Raw genomic sequence first — 23,954 nt, forward strand, 5'->3', positions numbered from 1 at the left:
CCCATTAACTTCTTTCTCACACAGTTACAGGTAATTTTAAGTTTTTAAACAACTAATTTGATTTTGTGATGTATAAGTAGAATGAAATACGCTGTGTGCTTACATTTGGCCAAACCAGCTTTACAGAGAATGTGCATAACCTTGTGCATTGTGTACTTTGTAAGACAGAGCATGAACTATTATTAACTCAACCAGCAGCACACTCTCCTCCAGTCTAATAATGTAGTGAATCATCTATTTCACGCTGTTACAATTTCATAATTGTATCTTCATTTACTTACTCAAAAGAAAAACAAAGCAATTTAGGCAGTCCAAGACAAAAAGCATTATGAGTTCTGCCCAGCTTCTAATTAAATTACAATAATATGGTTATCTAACACATTACTTAGAAAGTTAACGTCAGGAAAATCCACAAACATCAGAGGCTTATGTCCAAAGGGAGACAGAGGAGTCCTTCAACTTTATTCAAATAAAGACAGAGAGTTCACCAGGCCATGCGCCCACGGGCTTTTCTCTGTCAAGGCTTCGGAGGCGCAGCATCCCTTTTATCCTGAACCCCTGGCCATGTGTGTCCCTCTTCCTTTCCCCATTGGCTGAGCTGCTAGGAAGGTTCAGCCTTCCCAAACCACTTACCCCGTATTCCCACCATGAACCTGGCATTTTACCCCAAAGTTCAGCCTTGTGCAGACTGGAGCCCAAACTGCCTGGGCCTGCTAAGAACCTGCTCCGCAAAGTCAGTAGAGACATTAAGACCCATTCCAAAGACGTTAACAACCATTCCTTCAGCCATCAAATTGTTTGTAAGGACATAAGTACGCATCTTTCCTCTCATTAAGCAGTTGAAAGTAGAGCAGTGGAGTGAGTTGTTACGGATTTTTACATTTGCCAGAGAACGTGTGGCTTTTTCATGAGGCTGGCCAGAAGGTGGGAGTGCAGGGAAGGTTGCATAGTAGCTTCTACTGTGTTCCAAATTAGGTTGTTTTTCCTAGAGAGCCTCGTGCTCCATTTCATTTCACCACCGCCCTCCTTGAAGGCTGAGCAGGGGCTGTTCAGCCTCGAGAGGCTCAAGCCCTCATCCCTGTCTGCCCCTGTCGACAGGGAGAGCTCCGAGCAGAGCCCAGGCTCTGCCCTGGGGGCTCCAGCAACTGCATCAGAGGAACGGGCAGGGACTGATCCCAAGAAGTTCCCCCTACACAGAACTTCCCAGGGCAGTGCTCCAGCACTGAACAGAGTGCCGGAAAGGATGTAGACTGTCCTCACAGGGGATATTCCAGAGTCCTCTGGATACAATCCAAGGCCCTGTGCTCTGGGATGGCCCTGCTGGAGCAGGGAGGTGGGACTGATGAGCCACTGTGGGCCCTCTCGGCCTTCTGTGATTCCTGACAGGCGATGGGAGTGGTGTCTGGTAAAGGGGGAGAAGAGCACTAAGATCACTCAACAAATGGCACTGCAGGTGTGTCGTATTTGCATAGTATAGTACAACATTCTCTCTGCTCTCTGTTGAGCCCTTAATAAATGTCTAATGTTCGCTGACAGTAACACCCGTGCTTTAACAGCGGCAGGCAGAGGTGTAGCGGTAGCTACCGAGTCCCGTTGTCACGTGGGCACCAGCCCTTCACCTCACCAAAGCCCCGCCGGTGCCACTGGCACGACACAGTGCTGCCGGCCCTGCAGGGACACGGGGCTGCGAGCGCTGTGCCCGCGGAAGGCTCGGGCTCTGTGACTCGACGCACCCAGCCCGGCGGGCACAGCGCGGCCACCGTCCCCACAGCGGGCAGCCTGTGCGCATGCGCTGCTACAGGGCTGCGGGGGCGGCAACATGGCGAGTTGGCCACTCTTAAGATGGCGGCATGGCCATACTCAACGTGGCTGCAGGGCCACTCTCAAGATGGCGCCTGCACGGAGGGCACAAAATGGCGCGGCGCGGGGCCTCCTCGCCTCAGAAAGTGCCTGTTCTCCCGCCTGAGGTCGACCCCGCCTCCCCGTTCGCAGCGCGATCTCGGGCAGCGCCATCCGGCCTGCGGACACCGGTGCTGGGCTCGGCGGCGCCGGAGGCGGGCGGACAGCGTCAGGCAGTGGCGGGGCAGCCTATGTCGCGGTCGCGGCGCGCCGCTCAGACGCGAGGGCCCCTGACGTAGCGCGGCGCCATGGCGGGTGTGGGGGCGCGGCCGCGGGCCCGGGCCTGGCTCTGGCTCTGGCTCTGAGGGGGCTCCCGCCGCCTCCCCGCGCTCCCGCCGCCTCTCTGACCCCCCGCGCCGCCCGATCTGCCCGCCCCAGCCCGCTCCGCCCCGGCCTGCCGCGGAGATGGCGTCGGGGCTGCGCGCCGCCGGGTTCCCCCCCTGGAAGCGGCACATCGCGGAGGAGCTGCGGCGGCGGGACCGGCTGCAGCGCCAGGCTTTCGAGGAGATCATCGCCCAGTGTAAGCGGGGCCCGGCGGGGGCGCGGCCGAAGTAGCGCTTCTCTTCTCCCTCACGGATGCCCATCAGTATGTGCAGGGAGACTCTGCTCAGTGGGGAGGGTGTGGAGTCTTCCTCTCTGGAGGTTTGCCAGAACTGGATTCTACCCGGTGCCCTGTGCTATGGAGATGACCCTGCTTGAGCAGGGAGCTGGGACCTGGGGACCCGCTGTGCTTCTTTCCAGCCCGAATCATTCTGGGATTTCTCCTCTTCTTCAAAAGTGGGAAAGCCGTGGTGGGACAGGGTCCCAGGAGCCTCGGCCGAGCCGTTTTCACGGGATTGTTTGGGACATGCCTGTAATAACAGGAAAGCTGGAATTTCTGCTTTATCGAGGAAAATATGTAGTTGTTTCAGTTGTCTGAGAGGCTGGAGCGCTTTGTGCTCTGGACAGTGATTGAATGTCTGAATTGTCTGCACAATTCCCGCCCAGTTGCTTGTGGAACCGAGAACAATGCTGCTATTGACCCTGCTCATGGTCTTTTGTAAAATTTGGAGCTATCCAGGGGCCAGCACTCTCCGTTCAGGGCTTTCGTGCCCGCCCCTCTCCTGCCTCAGCTGTGTCAGGATGATGGGGGTCCCACACACTGTGGGAGAAAACAAACGGCAGAGCTGGGTTTGGACTCTCTGCCAGGCCTGTTCTCCTGGTTACCGTCCTTTGAGGATCTGTAAAGAGTGTGAACTTTGAACTCTCTCTATTTTAGCAGATAGCAATGCACCTGAGAAATTGCTCTCTCTTTCTCTATTAAGTTTTCATAAGACCAGTCCCGCACAGCACCTGGATTAATGAGGAGTTCCTGGGGTTGTAGGTGGATGGTGCCTTAACCTGTTAAGATCAAAGAGGAGAGAGAACACAGTGATGTGGTGGAGGCTCATGTAGCATTTGGCTGTGTCACAGTAATTAAAGAGACTAGATCACAGCTGGTGATCTAGGCAGGAGAAGATGGGACTCTGGATTTGCTTTCTGGTTGTCTTAAGTGCACTTTTTGCTCCTGCAGATAACAAGCTGCTGGAGAAGTCAGACCTTCATGCAGTGCTGGCTGATAAACTTCAAACAGAAAAATATGACATACAGAGCAGACATGAGATCAGGTATGTAACACTCTTTTTTTGTCAGCAGCTGTTTGTTGTACACATTGTAACCTAAACCACTGTTTGATGCCTCACACAAACAGCTCCCAGATCCCTACAATGACTTGGCACACAACAAACTGAAGTTCTGTTGGACTGAATATAATTTACAGCTGTGTCTAAGCCTGTGGTGAAGTTACAATAGGTTTAGAGTATGTGGCACAGAAAAATCTGGCCAGGTTTGGGAAGGAAGCTGATTTATCACAAACTCATGGAACAGAGGTGGACCACAATAAGCTGCTGCTCCTGGTCTGTTTGCCTTGCAACACTTACAGTGTATTCTTCTCCTCCTATTGAGTATAGGATGGTTTAATGATCTCGTTTCTTTCAATCTGTGTCATCACATGAAAGGGGAGAACAGAAATAAACTATGATTGCAAAGTGTCAGTCCTAAGTAAACACCAGAAGCCAAAAGGAAGGTGTTTTGTGCCTGCTTTTTAACAGGATTTCCTGGGAAGCTTCCTCCCTAACCTGGAGTAGCACTTATGCTGAAGGCAGGGGTTGTGCTGCTGGTTCTGCTGTTTTTGCACAGCAAACCTGTGTGCCAGAAGTGTCCCTTGGACAGCCTGTCTATTCCAGGTGAGGGCTGGCCAGCTCTGCCCTCAGTGTACCTGAAGAGAAGGCAGGGCCAAGAAGCTCAGAATTCCTACTTCTGTAAGAATTGCTTCCTCTGTTGAGGTTCTTTTTGCTCTTGTCCTGCAACCAGAACCCCTCTACAGCAGGGAACTCTATGAGCATGTCCAATTGGATACAAAACAAATTAGTATAGCAGAGATAGAAGAAGTTTTCTCCGGGGTTTATAGGAACTGCAGGCAAAGCTCCATCAGGCTGGAGTTGACACCTATGTGCAAGTTCCCAAAAGCTTTCTGATGGCTGCAGCTGTCTTGAACCATTTCAGTTTATGGGAATTGTGTTCTGGCTGAATGCCATGTCTTAAGAGATGAGGCTGCACCAAATGTGGATGAGAAGAAAGACACAGAAGCAGCATCTGAAAGTAGTCAGCTGAACTCTGGTATTGTGCTCAGTATATGACAGGTTTTTGAAACAAAATTACTTTTCTAATCCTAGATAGCTGAAGAAAGGTGTATTTACTTCCCTCAGGGCCAAGGAGCAGTATCTAGTTCTGGGCTGTAGGGGTATGTATGACTGGAGCTATAGGATGTGTTGGATATTACCACAGGACTTGGCTTCTTGTCTGTTTGCACACATTTTTTTGGAAATGCAGTTAGTGCAGCATTAGTTCAGTGAGGGGTTGGTTGTTTCTTTAGAAGAGCATTAGGTTACTGATATCACTGTGAGACATTTGGAGGGATTATCTGTTTCTCCCTGAACTGTTACAGCACAAAATTACTGCAGAAAGGGATGCAATTACCTTGTTCTGTTTGTCTGATATAATGAAGTTTTAATTAAAATTATGATTTTTTTGAGAAGCTGTAATTCAAAATACAGCTGATAATGTGCTCAGAGTCTGTGTGTGTATATACTTTAAAGAAACCTTGGTTTTCTCTGTTCCTGCCTCTGTGTTTTCAGAGACACGAGTGATAAATGTTACATTCCATAGTTGTTTGGGGCAGAGGGTGATATAAATGTTCTTATATGTAAAAATTCAAGATTATCTCACAGTAATAGTGTTGAAAAACACAGTAACCACTTGAAAACTTATGCACAAAAAGAGTATAGTCAGGCCAATGGAGGAGTGACTTGTCACACCTGAGACTGTAAACCCAAGGGCCTGGGAATACTCCCTTGGTTTCCTGGCTTTTGGTTCTGTACCCTCTCCAGACATCTTGCATCTTCAAGGTCTACCACCTCCCTCCAGAACAAATCAGGGTGGTAAAATATTTGTAATGTTTTCCAGAATTTAGAGACTGTACTTCTAAGACTCAGTCGTCTTCATGCAAATTTAAACAAAGCTCGTTATCTTCCCTTGGAATTTGAATACGGGTTTAGAAATCTACAAAAAGTGAATCTAGTGCTCAGGAGATGTAACTTTCCACTACTGTGTGATTTGCTTTGTTATGAATCACCTGTGTCCCTGGTGGACAGAGCTTCCAAGGGAGGCAACGTCTGGACCCTGGCAAAGGCACAGAAAGAACTGGATTCTAGTTTTGGACATCTCTTGTTCTCTGTCCAATTGCAGCCCAGGACACGATAGCACATGGAACGATGCTCAGCTGCAGGAACTGGCCCAGCTGAAGATAAAGCACCAAGAGGAGCTGACTGAGCTGCACAAGAAACGTGGAGAGGTTGGAAAGTCTTATGTTCTCTGTGGTCCATATGTGGCCTTTTGGGAGCCTGACCATGATTTCACCAGGCTCATTAATCATCATTTTTTCCTCCTTTCATCTAGAGTCTTTTTAAGCTTCCCCAATTTCTGATGATTAAAACCAACCAGACACAGGCTGGTCTGTAATACTGTCACCAGGAGATGAGAGCTTCTATTGTCAGCATAGCATGATTATTAAATGCTGAATTCTCTGCTTCATTAATAGGTTCTTAGTTGTATTAGAGGAGGAAGGAACTGATCTGGGCCACAGAGCTGTATATGACACTAGTAACTTGAAAAGACTTAGAGTGAGTGGGGCATAGGGGGCTGTGTGAGGTTTCACTGGTCTCCCTTTGCAGCACCAGCCAAGGCTGAAAGAGCCACAGTGCTAGGCTGGAAAGGGAGGGCTGATTCAGAGCCCAGGAGTTCTGTAACATTCACACTTGGGCCTGGAGGAGAGGAAAAGCCAGGCCTCTTGGATTAGTGTTTTGGAGTTTTTTTTTGACCAGGAGATAGGGAAGTTCAACAGCAGAATTTGGTTTTTAAAAGCACAGCAGTGGATGGACTGAATGAGTCTGAAAGCTGAATGGGACTGCACACTTTCTTAGGGAGAAGGTGTGAATGGCCTGGAAAATGCTCCTTTGATCACACCCCACTGGAGATGTGGAGAAGCTCCAGTGTCAGCAATTCTGAGCTTTCCAAAGAGGAGACTGTTTTCTCTAGGAGGTGTGCACCAAGTGGTTAGGGCACTCGGAATAGTTTCTTTGCTTCCAACCTGGTGTCCTAAAACCACTTCCAAAGGCAGGCACTCTTCCCAGAAATCAGTCTTCCTTCTTCCTGGGCAGCTGAGGCCCTGCTGCTGGGTAAGGTATGAGCTGGCAGCTGCAGCTTGGCAGCATTGGCCTCTGCCTCTCTGTGCTCTGCAGTCACTCCACCAGCAACTTCCTCTGTGAGAAAACTCTTGGTGGCACCTGTGTTCACAGTGGGAGCTGTGTGTCTCCTGAAATGGCTGTCCTGGCCCTAACAGGATGATTTGTTTCTTGGTTGTCAGTACTCATTTGTTTACTTACTTGACAGTTTTTAAATTATGTATTGATTTTTCCACTACTAAAATTTCTTCCTAATATACATTCTGTTTGATCTGACTATTAATGAAACTTTTTGAGAGAAGAGAGTGAGACAGCAGAAGGACAGCAGCTTCTTGACAATTTATTTTTGAAAGTGGATTCTCTGATTTAATGACCTGTGTAGCAGATCTGCATAGAAAGCTGGGGTAAAAAAGACCTGAAATGTGTGATCCATGCTTTTAATGCTAGATTAGTCTGTGCTTGCACTGAAGGCAGCTCAGTATGTTATCTACTGACATCCCTGCAGTTTGTAATGAAATTTTCTCCTCTCTCCAGCTGGCCCAGTCTGTAATTGATTTGAACAACCAAATGCAGCAGAAGGACAAAGAGATGCAGATGAATGAAGCCAAGTGAGTAAGAACTGTTTTGTTGGCGACCAGCCTTCTGATGGAGTTCTTTACTGGAGTTACAGTATTCTCTAGAAGTCTTAGCCCAGGGCTAAAAATGCCTTTATGAGGTGTTGTGCAAACAGCACAAGGAAGATGGCACAGGTCCCAAAGGAGGTCCTCATGGTTTTGTATGTTTTGTTGCCATTCCAGGATTGCAGAGTATTTGCAAAAGATTTCTGAACTGGAAACAGAGTGCCAGGAATTGCGTAGCAAACTGCAAGATCTTGAGCGAGCTAATCAGACCCTGAAAGATGAGTATGATGCTCTCCAGATCACCTTCAATGCCTTGGAGGAGAAACTAAGGAAAACTACTGAGGACAACCAGGAGCTGGTCTCACGTTGGATGGCAGAGAAAGCACAAGAAGCCAATCGTCTGAATGCAGAAAATGAAAAGGATTCAAGGTGAGATCCATGACCTTTGTTTGATAAAACTGGTATGTTTTTCAGTTATGAGTGCATAGGATAAAACCAGATTTAGTTTTGACCTCTGAGATCTCTATTCTTGCACAACACAGTGAGAGTCCAGAGCTTACTCTTTTTCCAGCCAACACAGACTGACACTTGGTGAAAATATTCCTGTCTTTTAAATGAATAAAACATGTTCTTTTGTTTCTTCAGCAACATTTAACTGTGTGCTGAAGATCATAAAACAGATAGAAACTGTGGGGTTTTGCTGGTATTAGATTTGGACTTCTCTTGCATATTGCATCTTATCCTGCTCCTAGTTTTATCTTTTTTTGACTTGACTAACTCCAGTGTTTTTTGCATTGCTCTAGAATGAGCATCTGCTATGAGATTGAGCTATGTAAAACTTACTGCAAAAGTAATTTTTTTTGAAAAAGCTTTTTTTCCTTGCAAAATAATTTTTCTTCTGAATTGTTTCAGCTTACTTGCCAGCTAATGATACCTGAAGACTGACCTATATTAGAAGTCTCACAGTAGCTGGCAGTTTTGTATTAGCTTCACTAACATAATCATTATTTTGGCAAGTTCTTACCCTCCAAGATAATGTGTATTCATATGGATCATAAAGGGCTACAGGTTCACTTTGCCTCATTACCTCACTTGAGTGATCTTATCTTTTGCTACTCACAGTAAGAAAAGTGTTTCTCCTGCTCAGAGTATCTTGAAAAGCAGGATAAAATTAGAGCAGGGGAGTGATTTTTTTTTTTTTTTTGATCTTATGAGGCCCATCAAAACTGTGAAGGGTAGCCTTTGGAATGGGATTAAGGAAACGTTGTTTTTCTTTTTTAATAACCTTGGGTTCTCTTTCTTAGGAGACGCCAGGCCAGGCTGCAGAAGGAGCTGGCAGAAGCTGCCAAAGAACCCTTGCCTGTTGAACCGTAAGCAGTCTTGATTTAAAGTCTCTTTCATCAGTTTGTGCCTCAGGTTTATGCAGAAGCATGATAAATGGTACCTTTGTTACCCCTAAAGTGGGTGATGTAGAGGAGTGTTTGCACTTCTTGTGTAAAGTCAGAAATGTGCAGTAACTCTCCCTACCTGAACTTACAGAAGAAGGAGCTCTTTTAGGACTGAAAATAGATGCTTGGACTTTAAGTCCCAGGAATGGTTCATATGGTCAATAGATGTTGTTACAAAAATGTTTTAATACTGAGATACGTACCTTTGGTCTTTAAGATAGCTTTTCATGAAACAGTGAAATAATGAAACAATTACTCTGGAGATACCTGGATTTTAAAATGTTAGACTATAAACATGCTCAAGAATTTCCTGTAGGAACAGGTACCGAGTGAATTAACCTGGGTGAAAATACACAGCTTCCATACTGGCAGGGATTTATTGTCTAAGGAGAAAACAGTGGAGTACTTTACCTGGCAAGATGAAGAGAATCCCTCTAGTCCCTTGTTCTTGCCCTGCTGTGACTGGCTCTCTGGTGTGGGATCAGGGGGCTGCAGGGGGCAGTGGGAGCTGTGGGTGCTCTGAGCTGGGCTGATCAGGGTGTTTGTGTTTGCCCAGTCTAGAATTGCTGCATCTGATGCTCTGTGCCTGGGCCCTGCAGAGTGGTGCCAGAGCAGCCTGCAGGCTTTTTCTGGAAATCTTTTCCCTTTATGTTCACATCACAGACTCACATTAAGTGCTGTGCTGCAAGCCCTTGCAAGGGACAGGAGCAGTGCATCCCTCTGGAAGGGAGGCTGTGCAAAAGGCTGGGAGAGGAAGGAGGGGCATGTGGAAAGGGAGTATGAGACATCCGATAGCATAATTGCTTCTGTATACTACTCAAACTCTGCTTCAGAGATGGCTTTGATTTCTTCTTGATGATTTTATAGTTGGAGAGTTCGTGTTGTGTAAATGGGCTGCTTAGTGAAGGGAAAAACTGCACCATTTCAGGGGCTGTGCCCTGGTGTTTATGTTTACTTAAAAATACATTGTTAACCTGGAAAGTTCTTTTGCTACACATAGTTTTAATAGCAGAAACTTTAGATTTTTAAAAATGATTATTAGCAGAACTTGATAGTATTTCCTTGAAACACCAGCTTGATACATTCAATCAGCAAATATATTTTCTGTAGTCTTTTCATGTATACTTTCCTCCAAAATCTTAGAATTGAAAGTGCAGCTATATTCTGAAATGAGAGATTAGTTGTTTTTGTCCTTTTAAATGCTTTTGCAGCTGAGTGTTATCTGATGGCACAATTTGGTTATTTAAATGATGAATTTAAACTTCTCTTCAGTCAAATGGTATTAGTAAAGTGTGTTTAAAAATAGTTTGTCCTGCAAAATCAGCAGTGGAGGAAAAATCATCATGAAGGGAAAAATACTAGGCTGTCAGAGCCCATGGTGACTAATGGGAGAAATCTTCAGCACTAGCTGAGTAATTTAGCTGAATTAATTTATTGTACATGGGTTGGAATCTCACACTTGTGTTCTGCTGACCACCAGCACTTAAACAGAGTGAGCAAAACCAGCTCTCACACTTAATGGAGCCATACCTAAATTACAGCAGTATCAGGGTGTCCTTGGTGTAGGTGAAGCAGGAAAATTCAATTAACCTCTTGTGCTTTCTTTAACACTTGCTTGTTTTGAAACAGCAAAAAAGGTGCTGATATCACCCATACTTGGTGTTGCAGTAACTCATGTTTTGTTTTTGTTGTTCTGTAACTGCACCAGCAAATATCATTCACTCTGTAGTGAAGCCTTGCTCAGGTGTGGTGGGTTGTTACAATGCTGTGTGTAGTTAGTGCTACAGGCTGAATAGGATGCCTATATTAAAGAGAATCTGAAAAGGAGGTCTGAAAACAGAAACAAGGGGATGTGGAAATCCAGCCCTGCTGTCAGTGAAGTGGAATTGGCAGCTGGAAGGAAAAAACCTGAAATTTAGTTGCTGTCTATATCCGTTTTCAGACAATGTGTGTTGAATTACATCTCTGACAGCTGCATCAGTGTGTGTTATCTGGATCTACCTGTGTGTTGCTACAGCTCCAGAAACCTGGGGTGTGCTGGGCATGACAGGCCCTGGAGCAGTGCCATCCTGTCAGTTGCTGCTGTCAGTGGCTGATTGAAAAGGAGATGTTTTCTCTCACTTCAGCAGGGATGATGACATCGAAGTGCTTGCAGATGAAACCTCTGACACAGCTGAGGAAACCTCTCCAGTGCGAGCTGTCAGCCGGACATCCAGGTTTGTGACCAGGAGATTCCTGTAGCATGTCACTGAGGGAGAACAAGGGGCACAGTAGAACTGGAACAGTGTTGGGAGTGTAACTTAGGTTTCTAGTTGCCTTTAGATGGAACACAGTTTAGTGCTTCTACCAGAGCAGTAGGAAACTCATGTGCTGTACTCTCTGTGCCATGCTTTAGGATGTGCTGGTTTTCCTTTGCTGTTTTAACTAAATTACCCTAGTGCCTGAAAAATCTTTGTTTAATCTTTAAAACAAATATTTAAAAACTATATAGTTAATAATGTGGCTATTACGATGCCTGTTGTTTTATGCCTCCGTTACTCTACAAGATATCAATGTGAATATTGATATCACAATAGCAATAGCTATTTGCAAATAGCTGGGTTTATCTGAAATGCTAAAAATAATCTTCACCTAGATAAAATGCATCTTGTTCTTTCTCTAAAATAGCAGTGAGTGGAAAGTAAGAGGTAGTTACATGAGATCATGGATTAATTTGATTGAAATTTCAGACTTGGCAGGTTGTTCTATCTAAACCCAGCAATTCACAGGGTGAGGTTGAGGGCCCCTGAAGAAACTTCACCCACAAAATGTGTTCTGAGTTGTAGTTAGTGATGACTTTTGCACTGATGCCTGCCTTGGTGTTCTGTCTCTGGGCTGGGTCTGAGGGGAGGGAGTCTTTCCTGAGACATGTTGCTATGAAATGTGTTTGTATTGATCTTTATGTGGAGAAGCTATTCACAAGGTTTAAACCTGTCCTCCCCTCCTTCAGTAAGCGACTCTCCCAGCCAGCTGGAGGCCTTCTGGACTCTATCAGTAATATCTTTGGGTAGGTTAGAACACTTTCACCTCCTTGTTTTGTTTATTGGTTTCAATGTACACCAAAATCTTGGTGATGCAGGGAATGCAAACAAGTATTTCCAGCCTTCCTTCTAGCTTCTGCCTTTCTTTTTTTTTTCTTTTTTGTTCTCCTCAACTTCCTGTTTCTTCCATCTTGCCGTGTGCTGACCTCTGACCTTTCCCTCCAGTCTGTCTGAGTCTCCCCTTTTGGGACATCAGTCTTCTGATACTGCCAGGTGAAAACATTATCCACTCTTAGTCCAGCATGTGATTGTATTCCATTGAAGTAACTGGAACCCAGCTGCATTGTGCTGATTAGATTCTGCAGTTGATAGCTCTGGTTAGAAACTATCAACAGTGAGAGAGGCAATGAGCCCCTCTTTGTGGAGAGAATACATGGGGTTTGCTCTTACTTTCCACTGCACTTTGCTCCTTTAGTAGGGTTAATTAAAATAAGTCGTTGGGTTCTGTGCTTTGTATCCAGAGTGGAGCCAGGCCTTCTAAGCTAAGCTCTGCAGTAGGTGGATGTCTTTGCTTAAATGGAGCAGCCCAAGCTTTGGAACACAGCATTTTGTTTTGCTGCCTGGGATGTAGTGCTGAAATGGTGTTGAGTCTTCCTAGACAAAGCAATGGAGCTGCAGCCAGTCCCATGTTCTCTGCCTATTGAAAACATTAAAACACTGCTCCAAAATGAGGTCAGTAATCAGTTCAGATAACTTATGTGGTGAACTGTGAAATATCTAAAGCCACAAGTGAATATAGTGTTACATGACAAATGTAATTTTTGAAAGATGGGATGAAAAAAAAGATGTTAAAAGCACCTTCCCCCATTTTTTACTTTCTGTACAGAGTAGTTAATTGACAGGTAGACATCAGGATGAATTCAAGAGAAACAGTGTTCATTTCTCATTTTAAAATGTTTTTGCTTTGTTTCATCTTAGGAGGCGTTCTCTGTCCTCATTCCCTGCACCCCAGGACAATGCAGAGCCCCATCCAGGTGCCAGTAAAGAAGTGAGAGTGCCCACTACTGCCATTTGTGTCTTTGTGAGTACAGAAGGAATTCTCTGCTCTGCCGTTCTTTGTTCTGGTTTTAGAGGAAGGGAATCTCCTAGGTGGGAACTGATATCCTGAGACTCTTTCTGTTAGCACTACCAAACAGGAAGGAATTCTTGGTTTGGTAGAATTCATTCTATTCCATTTAATTCTTACCCCACATGTTTCTCAGAGCCAGTGTGCTCAATGTCTGTCTTACTGAGGTCGATGATGACAAAGAAGTTTTCTGAGGGCACAGGGAAATTCCACCCCATTACCCTTTGGCTCCCAGCAGTCCCTATTCTATCATGCCATAGTAGAGCAGTGATGGAGGAAGAGATTGCTGACAGTTTGGGATTCATTCAGTTCCAGTTCTCCACAGTAAAAGGAGTTGTGGCACCAAATGTAATCCAACAAACCTGGTGAAGAGGAGCTCATGGTGATGGGGTGTTCTCACTGGCTGTGCATGATCAAAGGTTTTCAAGCTGAGACCTCCTTTATGTGTTCTTTGGCCTCACAAAGCCACACCTAAGTTTCTGTGCAGGGCATTGTCTTGTGACTGAAAGGAAGGTGTCTTGTAATGCAGCTGCTTGTTTAAATATGCCTCTGGAGCTTTCTTAGGCACTCCAGAGCTGGATGTGGATTTTTCATGGATGTTAAGTGACTGATTTTCTTCATCCAGAGTATCAGTGTGGCTCACTGCAGCAGGGAAGCATGTGTATTCTTGCCTGCCCTGTTACCATATTCTGTAGTAGAAGTTGTGGATGGAGGGAGTGGCAATGTCACCTCAAGTGAGAGCAGGATCATGACTGAAATGGCAGCTGGAGCTGGCTTGAATGGGGGACATCAGGTGAGGAGGTGTTAGGCTTTAGCTCCAGTGTTTTGAGCCCAGGTGGAGGGTCAAGACATGTCTAGGTCTGGCAGAACATTCTAGGAATTAATGCAAGGGCTCTGTGGCAGAGGTTTGGCAAATGCAGGGAGCAGACTGGGCTCACCTTTGGAGAGGCAAGTAGGAGGTGGAAAAGGCAGTCACTTCAGGCATTACTTCTAGGCAAGGCCTTTCACCAGTTTTGTTGTGAATGGCTCCTCTGCATTTGCAGAAAGATTAGATTTGAATGTGATTAGCCTTAAATATGAGCTGGCAGACCACATTCAAGCAACAAGTTCCATAAAAATACAGGTTTCCAGAAAAGCTGGTTTTGAAAGAGCAGGTCCTGAAAATACTTTACAAATAATTACAATTGTGGTGGTAATACTGTGTAGGTAAGTAGTATAAAGCTGTGAAATGAACAGAGGAATAAAAAATGAATTATTATTCAAATTAGCATAGGTTTTAAAAGTTCAAGAATTCAGAGCCTTAAGCTGTGAGAAGCAGGGGTGCTGGGGGATCACTGTATCTGCAGGGAGGAGGCACAGCTTAAGCCCAAGTCCTCTGCAAGCAGGTGCTGTCACACTTGTACTGCAGACTCACCAACACACCCAGTGAATGCAGTGCATCTGCTGTGCTGTTTCCTAACAGACCTGCTTAACTCAAGCCTGGCTTGATTGTTCCATGGTTGCTTGAACTGATTGGATCATGTTCCACGGCTGTCTCTAGATCAAAGAAAGAAAAGTTACTTTCCTTCTACAGCACATCAATTGTTACCGTTTTTTGTCCTGTCCTCTCCTTATTTTTTTTTTTCTGGTGCGACTTAAGAGCCTAAGCTTAGGAAGCATTCTAAGGCTTTTGGTAGTATGTTATTGCTGCTGAGTCCTTGCTGCTGTTTTTTTTTGATGTGCCTTTGTTTTTTCTTTAGATATGGATCAGCCCTTTTGCTGTCTGTGCACCATCAGCCACAGCAGAATTTCAGTCTGTGGCTTTACTTCCTCTGAAAGATGCACAGCTGTGATTCTGTGTAACCTTCAAGTTCTGTAGCTTTCTGATCTGTGGGTTATGGGTGTGTGCTAATTCCCTTTTGGGTGGCTGTTCTGTTCCTTGCCCTCCTCAGGATGCGCATGATGGGGAGGTGAATGCCGTGCAGTTCAGCCCTGGCTCCCGGTTACTAGCAACAGGAGGCATGGACCGGAGGGTTAAACTTTGGGAAGTCTTGGGAGGTAAACATTTTTGCTTTGGGGCCTGGTGGGATGCTAAAAAAAATTTATATTTTGGGTCACTTTGTGTCAACTTGTGCTCTAATCCATTGCTCAAGTTTTTGTTCATGTTTCTCTGTGCAGATAGGTGTGAGCCCAAAGGTTCCCTCTCTGGCAGTAATGCTGGGATTACAAGCATAGAGTTTGATAGTGCTGTGAGTATCTGTGCAATATCCACTGTTTGTAGTTGGGAATAAAAATTAATGGAATTATGTTGTTCTCTACTATTGGTTCTACTATTGTTCAATTCTAATTGTAGTTACCTAAGAAATGAGTTAAAACATGAAAATAGCTGAAATTGTACAAAAGGCCTGTATTTGAAAAGATGCAGTCTGTAATTCTGATCCTTGCCTTACAATTCAGATGATGATATGCAGCTCAGACATCGGCTGTTAAGGATTTTTGTTTAAAGTAAAAAATTAGCATTCCACTGAAGCTGGCATAACAGCACAGAGGAAGCAAATACACTGAGGCTTTATTTCTGTGAAGTTTTTTTTTCTATAAGTGCTTTACTGAGGTCTGTGATGAATAGTAAAAGGTCTGATTATCCCAAGACTTGCAGTTCCATGCCCTCTTCTCCCAGCAGTTTCTCCCCAGCCATGGCACAGCAATGGTGTGGCTGGCAGAGTGTTTGCTGACAGTGTGAGATGTGCTCAGGTCATGTTCACCTGGAGCATTGGAGACATGACTGAGATCAGCATCCAACAGTCCTGCTTGAAGGAGTTTGGGGTCTTGGATTGGTCTAACTGGACATGTGATCTGACTTTTCTGCTGAGACCTCTTCCCCAGCACAAAGCTGATATGATTTCTGCCATTTGGTGATTTTCTGTGCTAAATTATGATACACACCCAAGAGGATCCTTCTTCTGGACACTGACCAGCTCATTAGAGATGTGCTGTTAATCTGCAGGAGAAACTAGTCCTGAGGTTTGGCAAGTTGCTTGAACACACTTGCTGTGAGAATTGCCTGGATGAGATACCAAAGGATTACAAGGATTCAGGAAAGTATTTTGTGATGGACAGGAGTGCAAGCATAAATTTTGTGGTGGCCATTCTCCATCATGGGTGACTTGTGAAAGCCCTAACCTTAAAACCACAAACAAGTTGATTTCTCTCTCCTCAGGCAGATTTAATTTTTGAGGTCTTAACTTAAAATGCTAGAATTTTAACAAAAATGGCAAGAATCAGGCTAATTCCACTCTGAGACCTTTCTAAGCAGTGGAGGTAGATGATGCAGGGCTTTTTTCCTCTGGAAAAGAAAAAAAAAGAAAACCCAAAAAAGAGGAAAACAACTCCACAACAGATGAGGGTAAACTAGAACGCATTTTCTCACTGCAGCAGAAGAGAAAGATGAATGTCCTTTTTCTGGTCTGGTTATTGTTATAATTGGTGTACATCATTCTTTTTGTAATTTAATATAGCCATGTACAAACCCTTCCATTTTGGGGAGAAGCAGGTGCCACAGCCCTTTGGTGAGGGTTACATTAGCTTTCCATTCTGGCATTTGCTACTGTGGTTTTGGTTTTATTCCTTTTTTCCTTTGATAAAATAGCACTAATATGGTTTTAATGGTTTATTGGAAATATTTTAATTTGGTTTGCATATTGACTAGCAGAAGGAATTTGAAAGGAATCTTGTGTTTACAGGGTTCTTACCTCTTAGCTGCTTCAAATGACTTTGCCAGCAGAATCTGGACAGTTGATGACAATCGATTACGGGTAAGTCTTGCTAGGCAAAGGACTTTTTTCTGTCTTGTATTCTCAGTTTTGTCTAATGGAGACATGGCAGTTTTGGAAGTTGGACATTTACAGACACTTTTAATAGTTGCTTTTGTTGAGAGGTTCTTTATCTCTTGAAGGTCTTCACAGCAAGACCTAAAATACAGTGTGATCTCCACACAGCCTTGCAGGAAGCTCCAGTTACTGTGTATTTTCCCAACACAACCCCCCACTAGAAAAACCTTGCCACATAAAGTGTGTGTACACTTTTTTGTACCCCTCTGGGGAACTTTAAATGCTTCTTATGATTTATGGAGAGCCACCTCAATGATTCAGCATCTCTCAAAGGACAGGCTGCTGAAAAGGGCTTTGCAGAAGACAAAGAGGGACTTTTGTTTTAAGTCAGGAGCAGCATTCTTGAAAAGGAGCCCTCTGCCTGGCTGTCCAAGGCAGCAAGCCTCAACATGTTGGACATCATCCTCAATGTCTTTTGAAAGGTTCCTCCTTTCCTCCCAAGTACTTTGTACTCGTATTCTTCTCTAACAGTTGGCTCTGATTTGAAAATAATCCTTTGAGAGACCAAAAGAAAAGTTTCACAGCTTTCCAAGAGCCTTTTTAAATTGCCATTTCCTATGTACACTTTTCCTCAACTTCTTATTTTAGTAAGGTACTACTTTGATGTTCAAATCTTCTGACATTTCAGTGTTGGTTATAACCAACAGATGCACTGTAATTCATTGGGTTGTTCTCAGTGTGGGCATGTCAAGTCTCAGGAAAGTGAAGAGTATCAGTTCTTTTGCATCTTCTCCTTGGCTGCAAAACCTACTATTGGATGTGGATTATAGTGAATACAGGTTTAGCAGACATAGATTACTCACTGCAAAAGGTTATTACACCTGCAGACATTCACATAATCTTCCTGTAATTCTTTGGAGTGTACTCATTGTTTCCAAGATGAAATAATCCCCTCTGTTTCAAGTGTGAGCACTGTGGACTCTGCATGGCTTGCACATAAGCAGGAGGTAGTAAAGCTGAAATCACTGTAAACTTTGCCAAAACTCTCTGCCTAAATGCAATACCTGCATGTGATGTCTGTGCAGCAAGGGCAGAAGAGAGATGCAGAGTGGAAGATAGGAACACAAACTCCAGCAAAGAGGATCTTTCTCAAGGCAAGGTGGTCTTTTTGGAATGATGTTTTGTGTATCAGGTTTTGGGTTTTTTCCCAAACTTAGCTCCAATTTCTTTCCATTCTTAAGGGCTTTTATTTTGTGTTGCCTCAAGCCCAGATTGCTTTGTGTAATTTGATATTCTGTTGAGTATTTTTAAAAAAAATCTTAACTATCTACAAAGATTTCTGTCTTGTTTTTCATAACTCTTACTTTAGTAATTCATTGTCTATTTTGTGATTTAGTATGTAAATGTTGAGCAATTCTAAGTGAATGTGGTTCATGTTCTCAGCCCCAGAGAGCCTTCCTCTGCACTTAAAGAAGCTGCTGTAGGGAGTTTTTCTGAAATCCCTGGTTGTCTCAGCTTTCAGGCTTTAAGATGTAATAACAATTGAGACTCTATACCCTGTTGTGTCCTTGAGGGAAGCTCCATATGAAAGCAGAAAGGCACAATTTCCATTTTCAGCATGCTTTAACTTTAACCCCTTGGTTTGTCCTGCAAGCTGTGTCGGAGCTGCCATCTGTCCATGAAATGTAAGTGTACAGAGTGTTGAGGAAGGAGCTGGCAGGTTCCTGAGTAACTGGAGAAACTGCAGCAAAAGGTGACCTGTGTTTCCCAGCTCCAGTCTGTACTCTGATAATTAACACTCCTACTCAATGGTGATCTCTATTTACCTGTAATAGATGTTTTTTCTGCCAAGCAAAGCAGGAGACTTGCAAATTACAATTTGAGAAAGGGGAAATACTCAGTTTCATGTCAATCTTGTGTCCCCAGCACACCCTTACAGGTCACAGTGGTAAAGTTCTGTCAGCCAAGTTCTTGCTGGACAATGCACGTATTGTTTCGGGAAGTCATGACCGGACCCTCAAGCTCTGGGACCTCCGCAGCAAAGTTTGTAAGGAAGCCCTGCTTCTGCCTTTCATCCATGTTCTGTGCTTCTGCTGAATGCTCCTGACAGTCTGGTGTCAGATCAATTATTGAATCTTTTTGCCAGTATAAAAATAGAAAAAGCTAGCACTCATCCCATTTTCTGTTATTCTTTAAGTAAGTGAATTCTTTCTGCCTGTTACCTGGAATAAGAAATCCTGTGTGTGCAGGAAGCATTGTTAATGCTATTACACTGAGAGCAGCTGGTTTTGGGAGTGGTCTTTGTTTACCGGTCTGGGAATGGGTATTTTAGTCTTCCACTAAAAACTTGGAGCCAGGCCAGGTTTTTAGCTCTGAGGTGGATGGAAGTGTCTTTTGGAAACATACCAAAAATTTCAGCATCTCAAATGAAGGAATTGCTAGGATCCAGGTTTTTCTTTGGGAGCATCACCTTCTTTCCTTGGTTTTTCTCCTACTTGGGGCTCTTAAACCTGCTTGCACTGAGAGAGCATTTGAGAGTCAAAGTTACCTTGATACCTGAATTCCAAACATAGGTCAAGGAGACAGATTCATGTTGTTTAATAGTAGCAAATTATAGCTGGCTAAATATGAAGTGGAAATAAAGCAGCTGTCATGGGAACTTTTCAAGTCCCAGCAAAGGAGATTGAGAAAGGGCAGAGAGGTTGAAGACTTAATCAGGATTATTTTAAGACTGTTTGTCCTGTGCCACTCCTTGGGCACTGCTCTGTGTTGCCACTGTATGGCAGGGGGAGGGTTTAGGGATTATTTTCTGTCTCAGTTTTCATCAGTTTGGACAATGTGAATTTAAGCATGTCACCATTGGTTTTTCCTTTTTAGGTATAAAAACAGTGTTTGCAGGATCTAGCTGCAATGACATCGTGTGTACTGAGCAGTGTGTAATGAGTGGACATTTTGATAAGAAAATTCGTTTCTGGGACATCAGGTAAAACTATTGCAGCAGAGCTTATGGTGTATAAGTGGTTATGGGTTTGCTGTCAGGTTAATCTGAAGTAGGGAACTCTTCTTCCTGAACTTCGTAGCTGGGGAAACTGTTGCAAAAGCAGCAAAAAGCCATTAAAGAGATTTTTGTTCCTCCTTTTAGGCTGTTTGGTATTCTAGGTTTGTGGGCTTTTTGGGTGTGGTTTTTTTTTTGTTTTTGTTTTTTTGGAATGCCATTTCTTTTCTGGAAAGACAGCATACTTGCTGGTAAGTATTTTTCATTGTTCAGTACTTGGTGTTCTAGGGTGGGGTTGTGAGGAAAGTAGTGTCTTAACAGTTTGCTGGAAATGGTATGCACAAGGTGGGATCTAGCTTGGGAAAGAAACAAAATGTAAGAATAAACCACTAATCCTTTTTCTTCTCTTCCACATTGGGACAAGTCAAAGTTTTGATGCACTGGTTTGGCTTCTGGACCCTAGTTCACAGCTTTCTTTTTTTTTGTTTTTTTCTTTCCTCTTTCTGTCTTTAGGACTGAAAGCATAGTAAAAGAACTGGAGCTGTTTGGAAGAATCACAGCTCTGGACCTGAACCCGGAGCGAACAGAGCTTCTGACCTGTTCCCGTGATGATCTGCTCAAGATCATTGATCTGCGGGTCAGTGCTGTCAAACAGACCTTCAGGTGAGTGTGTTCCTCACAGGAGCACTGTGAATTTCAGGACCTTGTATTGTGGGTTACCCTTAGTGCTGGAGTGGTTTCCAAGACCTCTGTGAAGAAAGCAGTCTCCTCACTTTTCTTTTCTACATGGCAAAGTTCTCTAGAATGTCTAGATACAGCAAAGATCTGCTCTAATGATCTTGTCATGTTTGTCTTTAAAGAAGGCACCTTGGCTTAGAAGTCTATGTTCTAAAGGAAAGAATTTCTTCAGGTGCCATTGAGACAAGAATGTATGAGAAACATGAATTGGGACAAAGGGATGCTGGAGTTTATTCTAAACCATACAGAAATACTTAACATTGTCTTTAGTAAGTATCTCTTCTCATAAATGAGTTAACAGTTATCTGATTCTAACTTTCCAGTGCCCAGGGATTCAAATGTGGCTCTGACTGGACAAGAGTTGTGTTCAGGTAAGGTCAGACATAAACAAGATACCTGATAAACCTTTTACCAGCTAAACTGAGTGATTCCTGATGCTTGACTGCAGTGGTCCCCAGTTACAGGTAGAAAAACGGGGCAGAGTTTATAATTTGTCCCAGGTTACCTCTTGGTCAAGCCAGAGTGTATTTGTAAATATTGATTCAATGTCTTGGAAATACTCTGATTTCAAAGTGCTTTCAGCTCTTAGTATTAGCAGGTGATAACACATAACTCCTAAAAGACTATTTAATGCCAAGTTGCTTGCTTAGGAAGTTGTGGGTGGAATGATGATATGTGCTGAAAATTGCTGACTTGCAAATTGTTCCTTGCCTTCTGCACCTGGTCTGATGTGACAGCCCTGATGGTAACTATGTGGCTGCTGGCTCAGCTGATGGGGCCCTCTACATTTGGAATGTGCTTACTGGGAAATTGGAGAGGACGCTTGCAAAGCATCACAGGTGAGGGAAGTGGGACATGTAGCCTAGAGTGGGGATCTTGGTTGTGGATCTTGCTGAGCTATCAAAAAGCTGGAGTTGTACAGCTTTACAACTTTTATTGGCATGTGAGAATAATTAATATGCAAAGTCTTTGTGGATTTATGGCAGTATTCTCTAGATTGAATTAGATTAGATTTGTTGTTATCTTGTTAAACTGAGATATGATTCTAGTAAAGTGCATTCAATATGTTTTGAAGAAATTGTACCTCCCTTAGACTTATTAAAAGCCCAAGTCTCTTGAGATGTGAGAAACTGGGAGTTTTTAAATTGGTAATAAGAGTATTACAATATTTCATTCCAGTGCCAAGAGCTGTTGTTGAATTCAGCTTTTTTTAAACTGACTCTTGCCTTCCCTTTCAGTTCTTCTATCAATGCAGTCACGTGGTCACCATCGGGTGCCCATGTGGTCAGTGTGGACAAAGGAAACAAGGCTGTGCTGTGGGCTGAGTTCTGACTGACAGAGGGTCAGAGGCTGAGTGTGCTGGTGCTGCTCCGTGCCTGCACAGCATGGACACCCGAGCCCAGATCCATCCAGAGGCAGGATATGGACAAGCACATGGGCTTTCCTTTCCAGAGGGAAGTTCTAAAGCAATGGAGAAAGGAGCCAGAGTCAGAGACTTCTCATGGCCAAAACTGCACTGTGGCACTTGGACTCAGAATGGGATTAGCTGTTGTAGATGGAGAATGCTACTTAGTCATGCCTTTACTTGCAGTATCTATGCACCACGTGGAGCTGAAGATACTAGCGGGATTCCTCACCAGACAGCTGTGCCAAATATCCTGTCACACAAATGTATCTACAGCACTTCTGAGGTGGAAACTTTGGAAAGAAGTCATTGTGTATGCTGACTTAAAGCATGTTCTGTCTCCTGTGTTCTGTTCTGGTGGCCTAGTTCAGGCATGGGGTGAGAAGATCCTGAAACACGTCCTAGGCAGTTTGAAGTGTTGGAACAGCTTTTAAAGAGAGTCTCCCATGGCTCTGACAGCTCTGCCTTTGAGTCATGAACTCAGTTTAGATCTGTTCTGATCCTGGCACAGGCTCTCCAGCACTGTCCTGTGAACTCTGTGCATCGGTTCTTGAGGCAACGGTTTGTTTGTTCTTCAGGACTTCTGCACCCTTGTGTTGAAATGCCCTTCAACAGCTTGGGCATCACAAAGTAGGAGGTTTTTTAATCTTTTTATACCACAGGCCATTTGATTAGTGGGTGTGAGGAGAGAGCTAAGCTTGGTGAGGTTGTTCTAGAAGTTGTGCTGCAGTGATGAGGAATGTAGTAATCCTGTGACTTCAGTCCTGGAATACAGATGTTTGGTTCCTTTTTCTGTTCATCCGTCCTGTCCTGGCGGCTGTCAGTACATGGGGGAGCAGTGGCATCAAATCCCAAATCCATTGTTTTGGTGCTGGCAATTCCAGGCCACTTGCCCCGTTCCTGAGCACACGTGCAATATTCCCATTTGCGCTGGAGCCCTCTGTGGTACGGAGCGGTGTCTGAGCTCTGTCCCTGTTCTGGCACCCTAAACCGTGATGTGTCTGAGTGTGAGCTACCTGGCATATCTTTATCCAGCCAAACCTTTCCACATCATCTGGGCCTCAAGACAAGCCACCAGCGTTTTATTGCCTTTTTATTTGCACTTTATTTTCTTCTTTCCCGATAGTGTTTTACTGTGGAAGTGTGTTCTTTTGGAGGGGCTGGGTTTGGGAGCTGGTCTGACAGGCTCCCTCTAACCCAGCCTTTCGCTCAGACACTTTCTGCAGAGGGGAATTAGAGTACATGGGGCAAAGTTTTTATTTATTCAGCTGCCCATAAGAACTTGATTGTAAATAAACTTGTGTTCTGCTTTTAAAACCCCACACTGCTCTGATTTATTTATTTGTGCATCTGTGTGCGAGATCTTGTTTGGAATAAGTGCAGAGGCGGATCTGAAATACGTTTTCCTGGTGAATTGTGGAATTTGGTGTCGAGGGGGAAAAAGGATAACGTTCTGAGCTTGGGGCTAGATGTCCTGCAGGTGCAGCCTGGGCTTGCACGGTCTCAGTAGTCCTGCCTTGAGCCTGAAGAAAGTCTTGCCTCATTGAACAAGTGCCTCTGTCTCTGTCCTTGAAAGGTTGATATATTGTTGGATGTTTTAGATAAACTACTGAACTGAGGAAATCAGGATCTGTATTTCAAACACTCCTAAAAATAGGTGTCTTCTTCTGCTGTGAGGCTTTGACTGCTAGCTTGTCAAGCTTTTAAGACAGGGATAGGAGTTGCACATTTCTTTAAAAACACAAAAACCCTGTTGAAGATACTGCTCTGGTTCCAGCTTCAGAGTGATGAAGCAGTCTTCAGCTCTTCAGGATACAAATTTCATAACCAATAGCTGTCACTGGCCACCCTCTGTTTTTCATCAGAAAATAAGCTTTTATTCAGCTCATGGATGTGAGAACTGTAGCAAAAATGGAAAGTTGGTGTTCTGAACAGATTCTAAGGGCAAGGTATTTTTTCTTCTGCCTGTTGCAGTGGCATATGGTCCTTGAAAAGGCACCTGCCACGAGTCCAGGTGACCTTGGTTACTGCAGGAAAGCAGATCACGAAGTGGCAAGTCAGCATGATGAAAGATTAT

The 23,954-nt window shown here is 44.1% G+C and overlaps 1 protein-coding gene and 2 non-coding genes across 6 annotated transcripts; all 3 read left to right on the forward strand.

Moving 5' to 3' along the window:
- The first annotated feature begins 2,232 nt into the window (after positions 1-2,232).
- Positions 2,233-23,199, forward strand: ATG16L1 (autophagy related 16 like 1). 4 transcript variants are annotated; one of them, XM_066556726.1, is made up of 19 exons: positions 2,233-2,419; positions 3,452-3,545; positions 5,725-5,830; positions 7,254-7,327; positions 7,517-7,768; positions 8,644-8,709; positions 10,914-11,003; positions 11,777-11,833; positions 12,033-12,080; positions 12,786-12,888; positions 14,865-14,970; positions 15,091-15,161; positions 16,653-16,724; positions 18,666-18,786; positions 19,617-19,722; positions 20,248-20,397; positions 20,796-20,843; positions 21,210-21,311; positions 21,711-23,199. In XM_066556726.1, exons 1-19 carry the CDS (start codon positions 2,305-2,307, stop codon positions 21,802-21,804), a joined length of 1,875 nt encoding a protein of 624 aa, XP_066412823.1. In that variant the 5' UTR covers positions 2,233-2,304; the 3' UTR covers positions 21,805-23,199. The 4 variants fall into 4 exon arrangements, with proteins under 4 accessions (XP_066412823.1, XP_066412824.1, XP_066412825.1 ...); XM_066556727.1 differs by having other exon boundaries at positions 10,917-11,003; XM_066556728.1 differs by lacking the exon at positions 12,033-12,080 and having other exon boundaries at positions 2,234-2,419.
- Positions 13,100-13,369, forward strand: LOC136560962 (small Cajal body-specific RNA 6). Its single transcript, XR_010784240.1, has one exon. It is a non-coding gene; the product is annotated as a small Cajal body-specific RNA 6 (non-coding RNA).
- On the forward strand, positions 15,523-15,785 carry LOC136560961 (small Cajal body-specific RNA 6). Its single transcript, XR_010784239.1, has one exon. It is a non-coding gene; the product is annotated as a small Cajal body-specific RNA 6 (non-coding RNA).
- Positions 23,200-23,954: the final 755 nt, after the last annotated feature.

Source organism: Molothrus aeneus, chromosome 10 (genome assembly GCF_037042795.1).
Source record: "Molothrus aeneus isolate 106 chromosome 10, BPBGC_Maene_1.0, whole genome shotgun sequence".
NCBI classification, from domain to species: Eukaryota; Metazoa; Chordata; class Aves; order Passeriformes; family Icteridae; genus Molothrus; species Molothrus aeneus.

Coding starts and splice junctions, on each gene's coding strand:
- ATG16L1 (XM_066556726.1), top strand. CDS start 2,305: ATGGCGTCGGGGCTGCGCGCCGCCGGGTTCCCCCCCTGGAAGCGGCAC. Junction 14,971..15,090: donor ACTTTGGGAAGTCTTGGGAG/GTAAACATTTTT, acceptor TTCTCTGTGCAG/ATAGGTGTGAGCCCAAAGGT. Junction 21,312..21,710: donor ACGCTTGCAAAGCATCACAG/GTGAGGGAAGTG, acceptor CTTCCCTTTCAG/TTCTTCTATCAATGCAGTCA.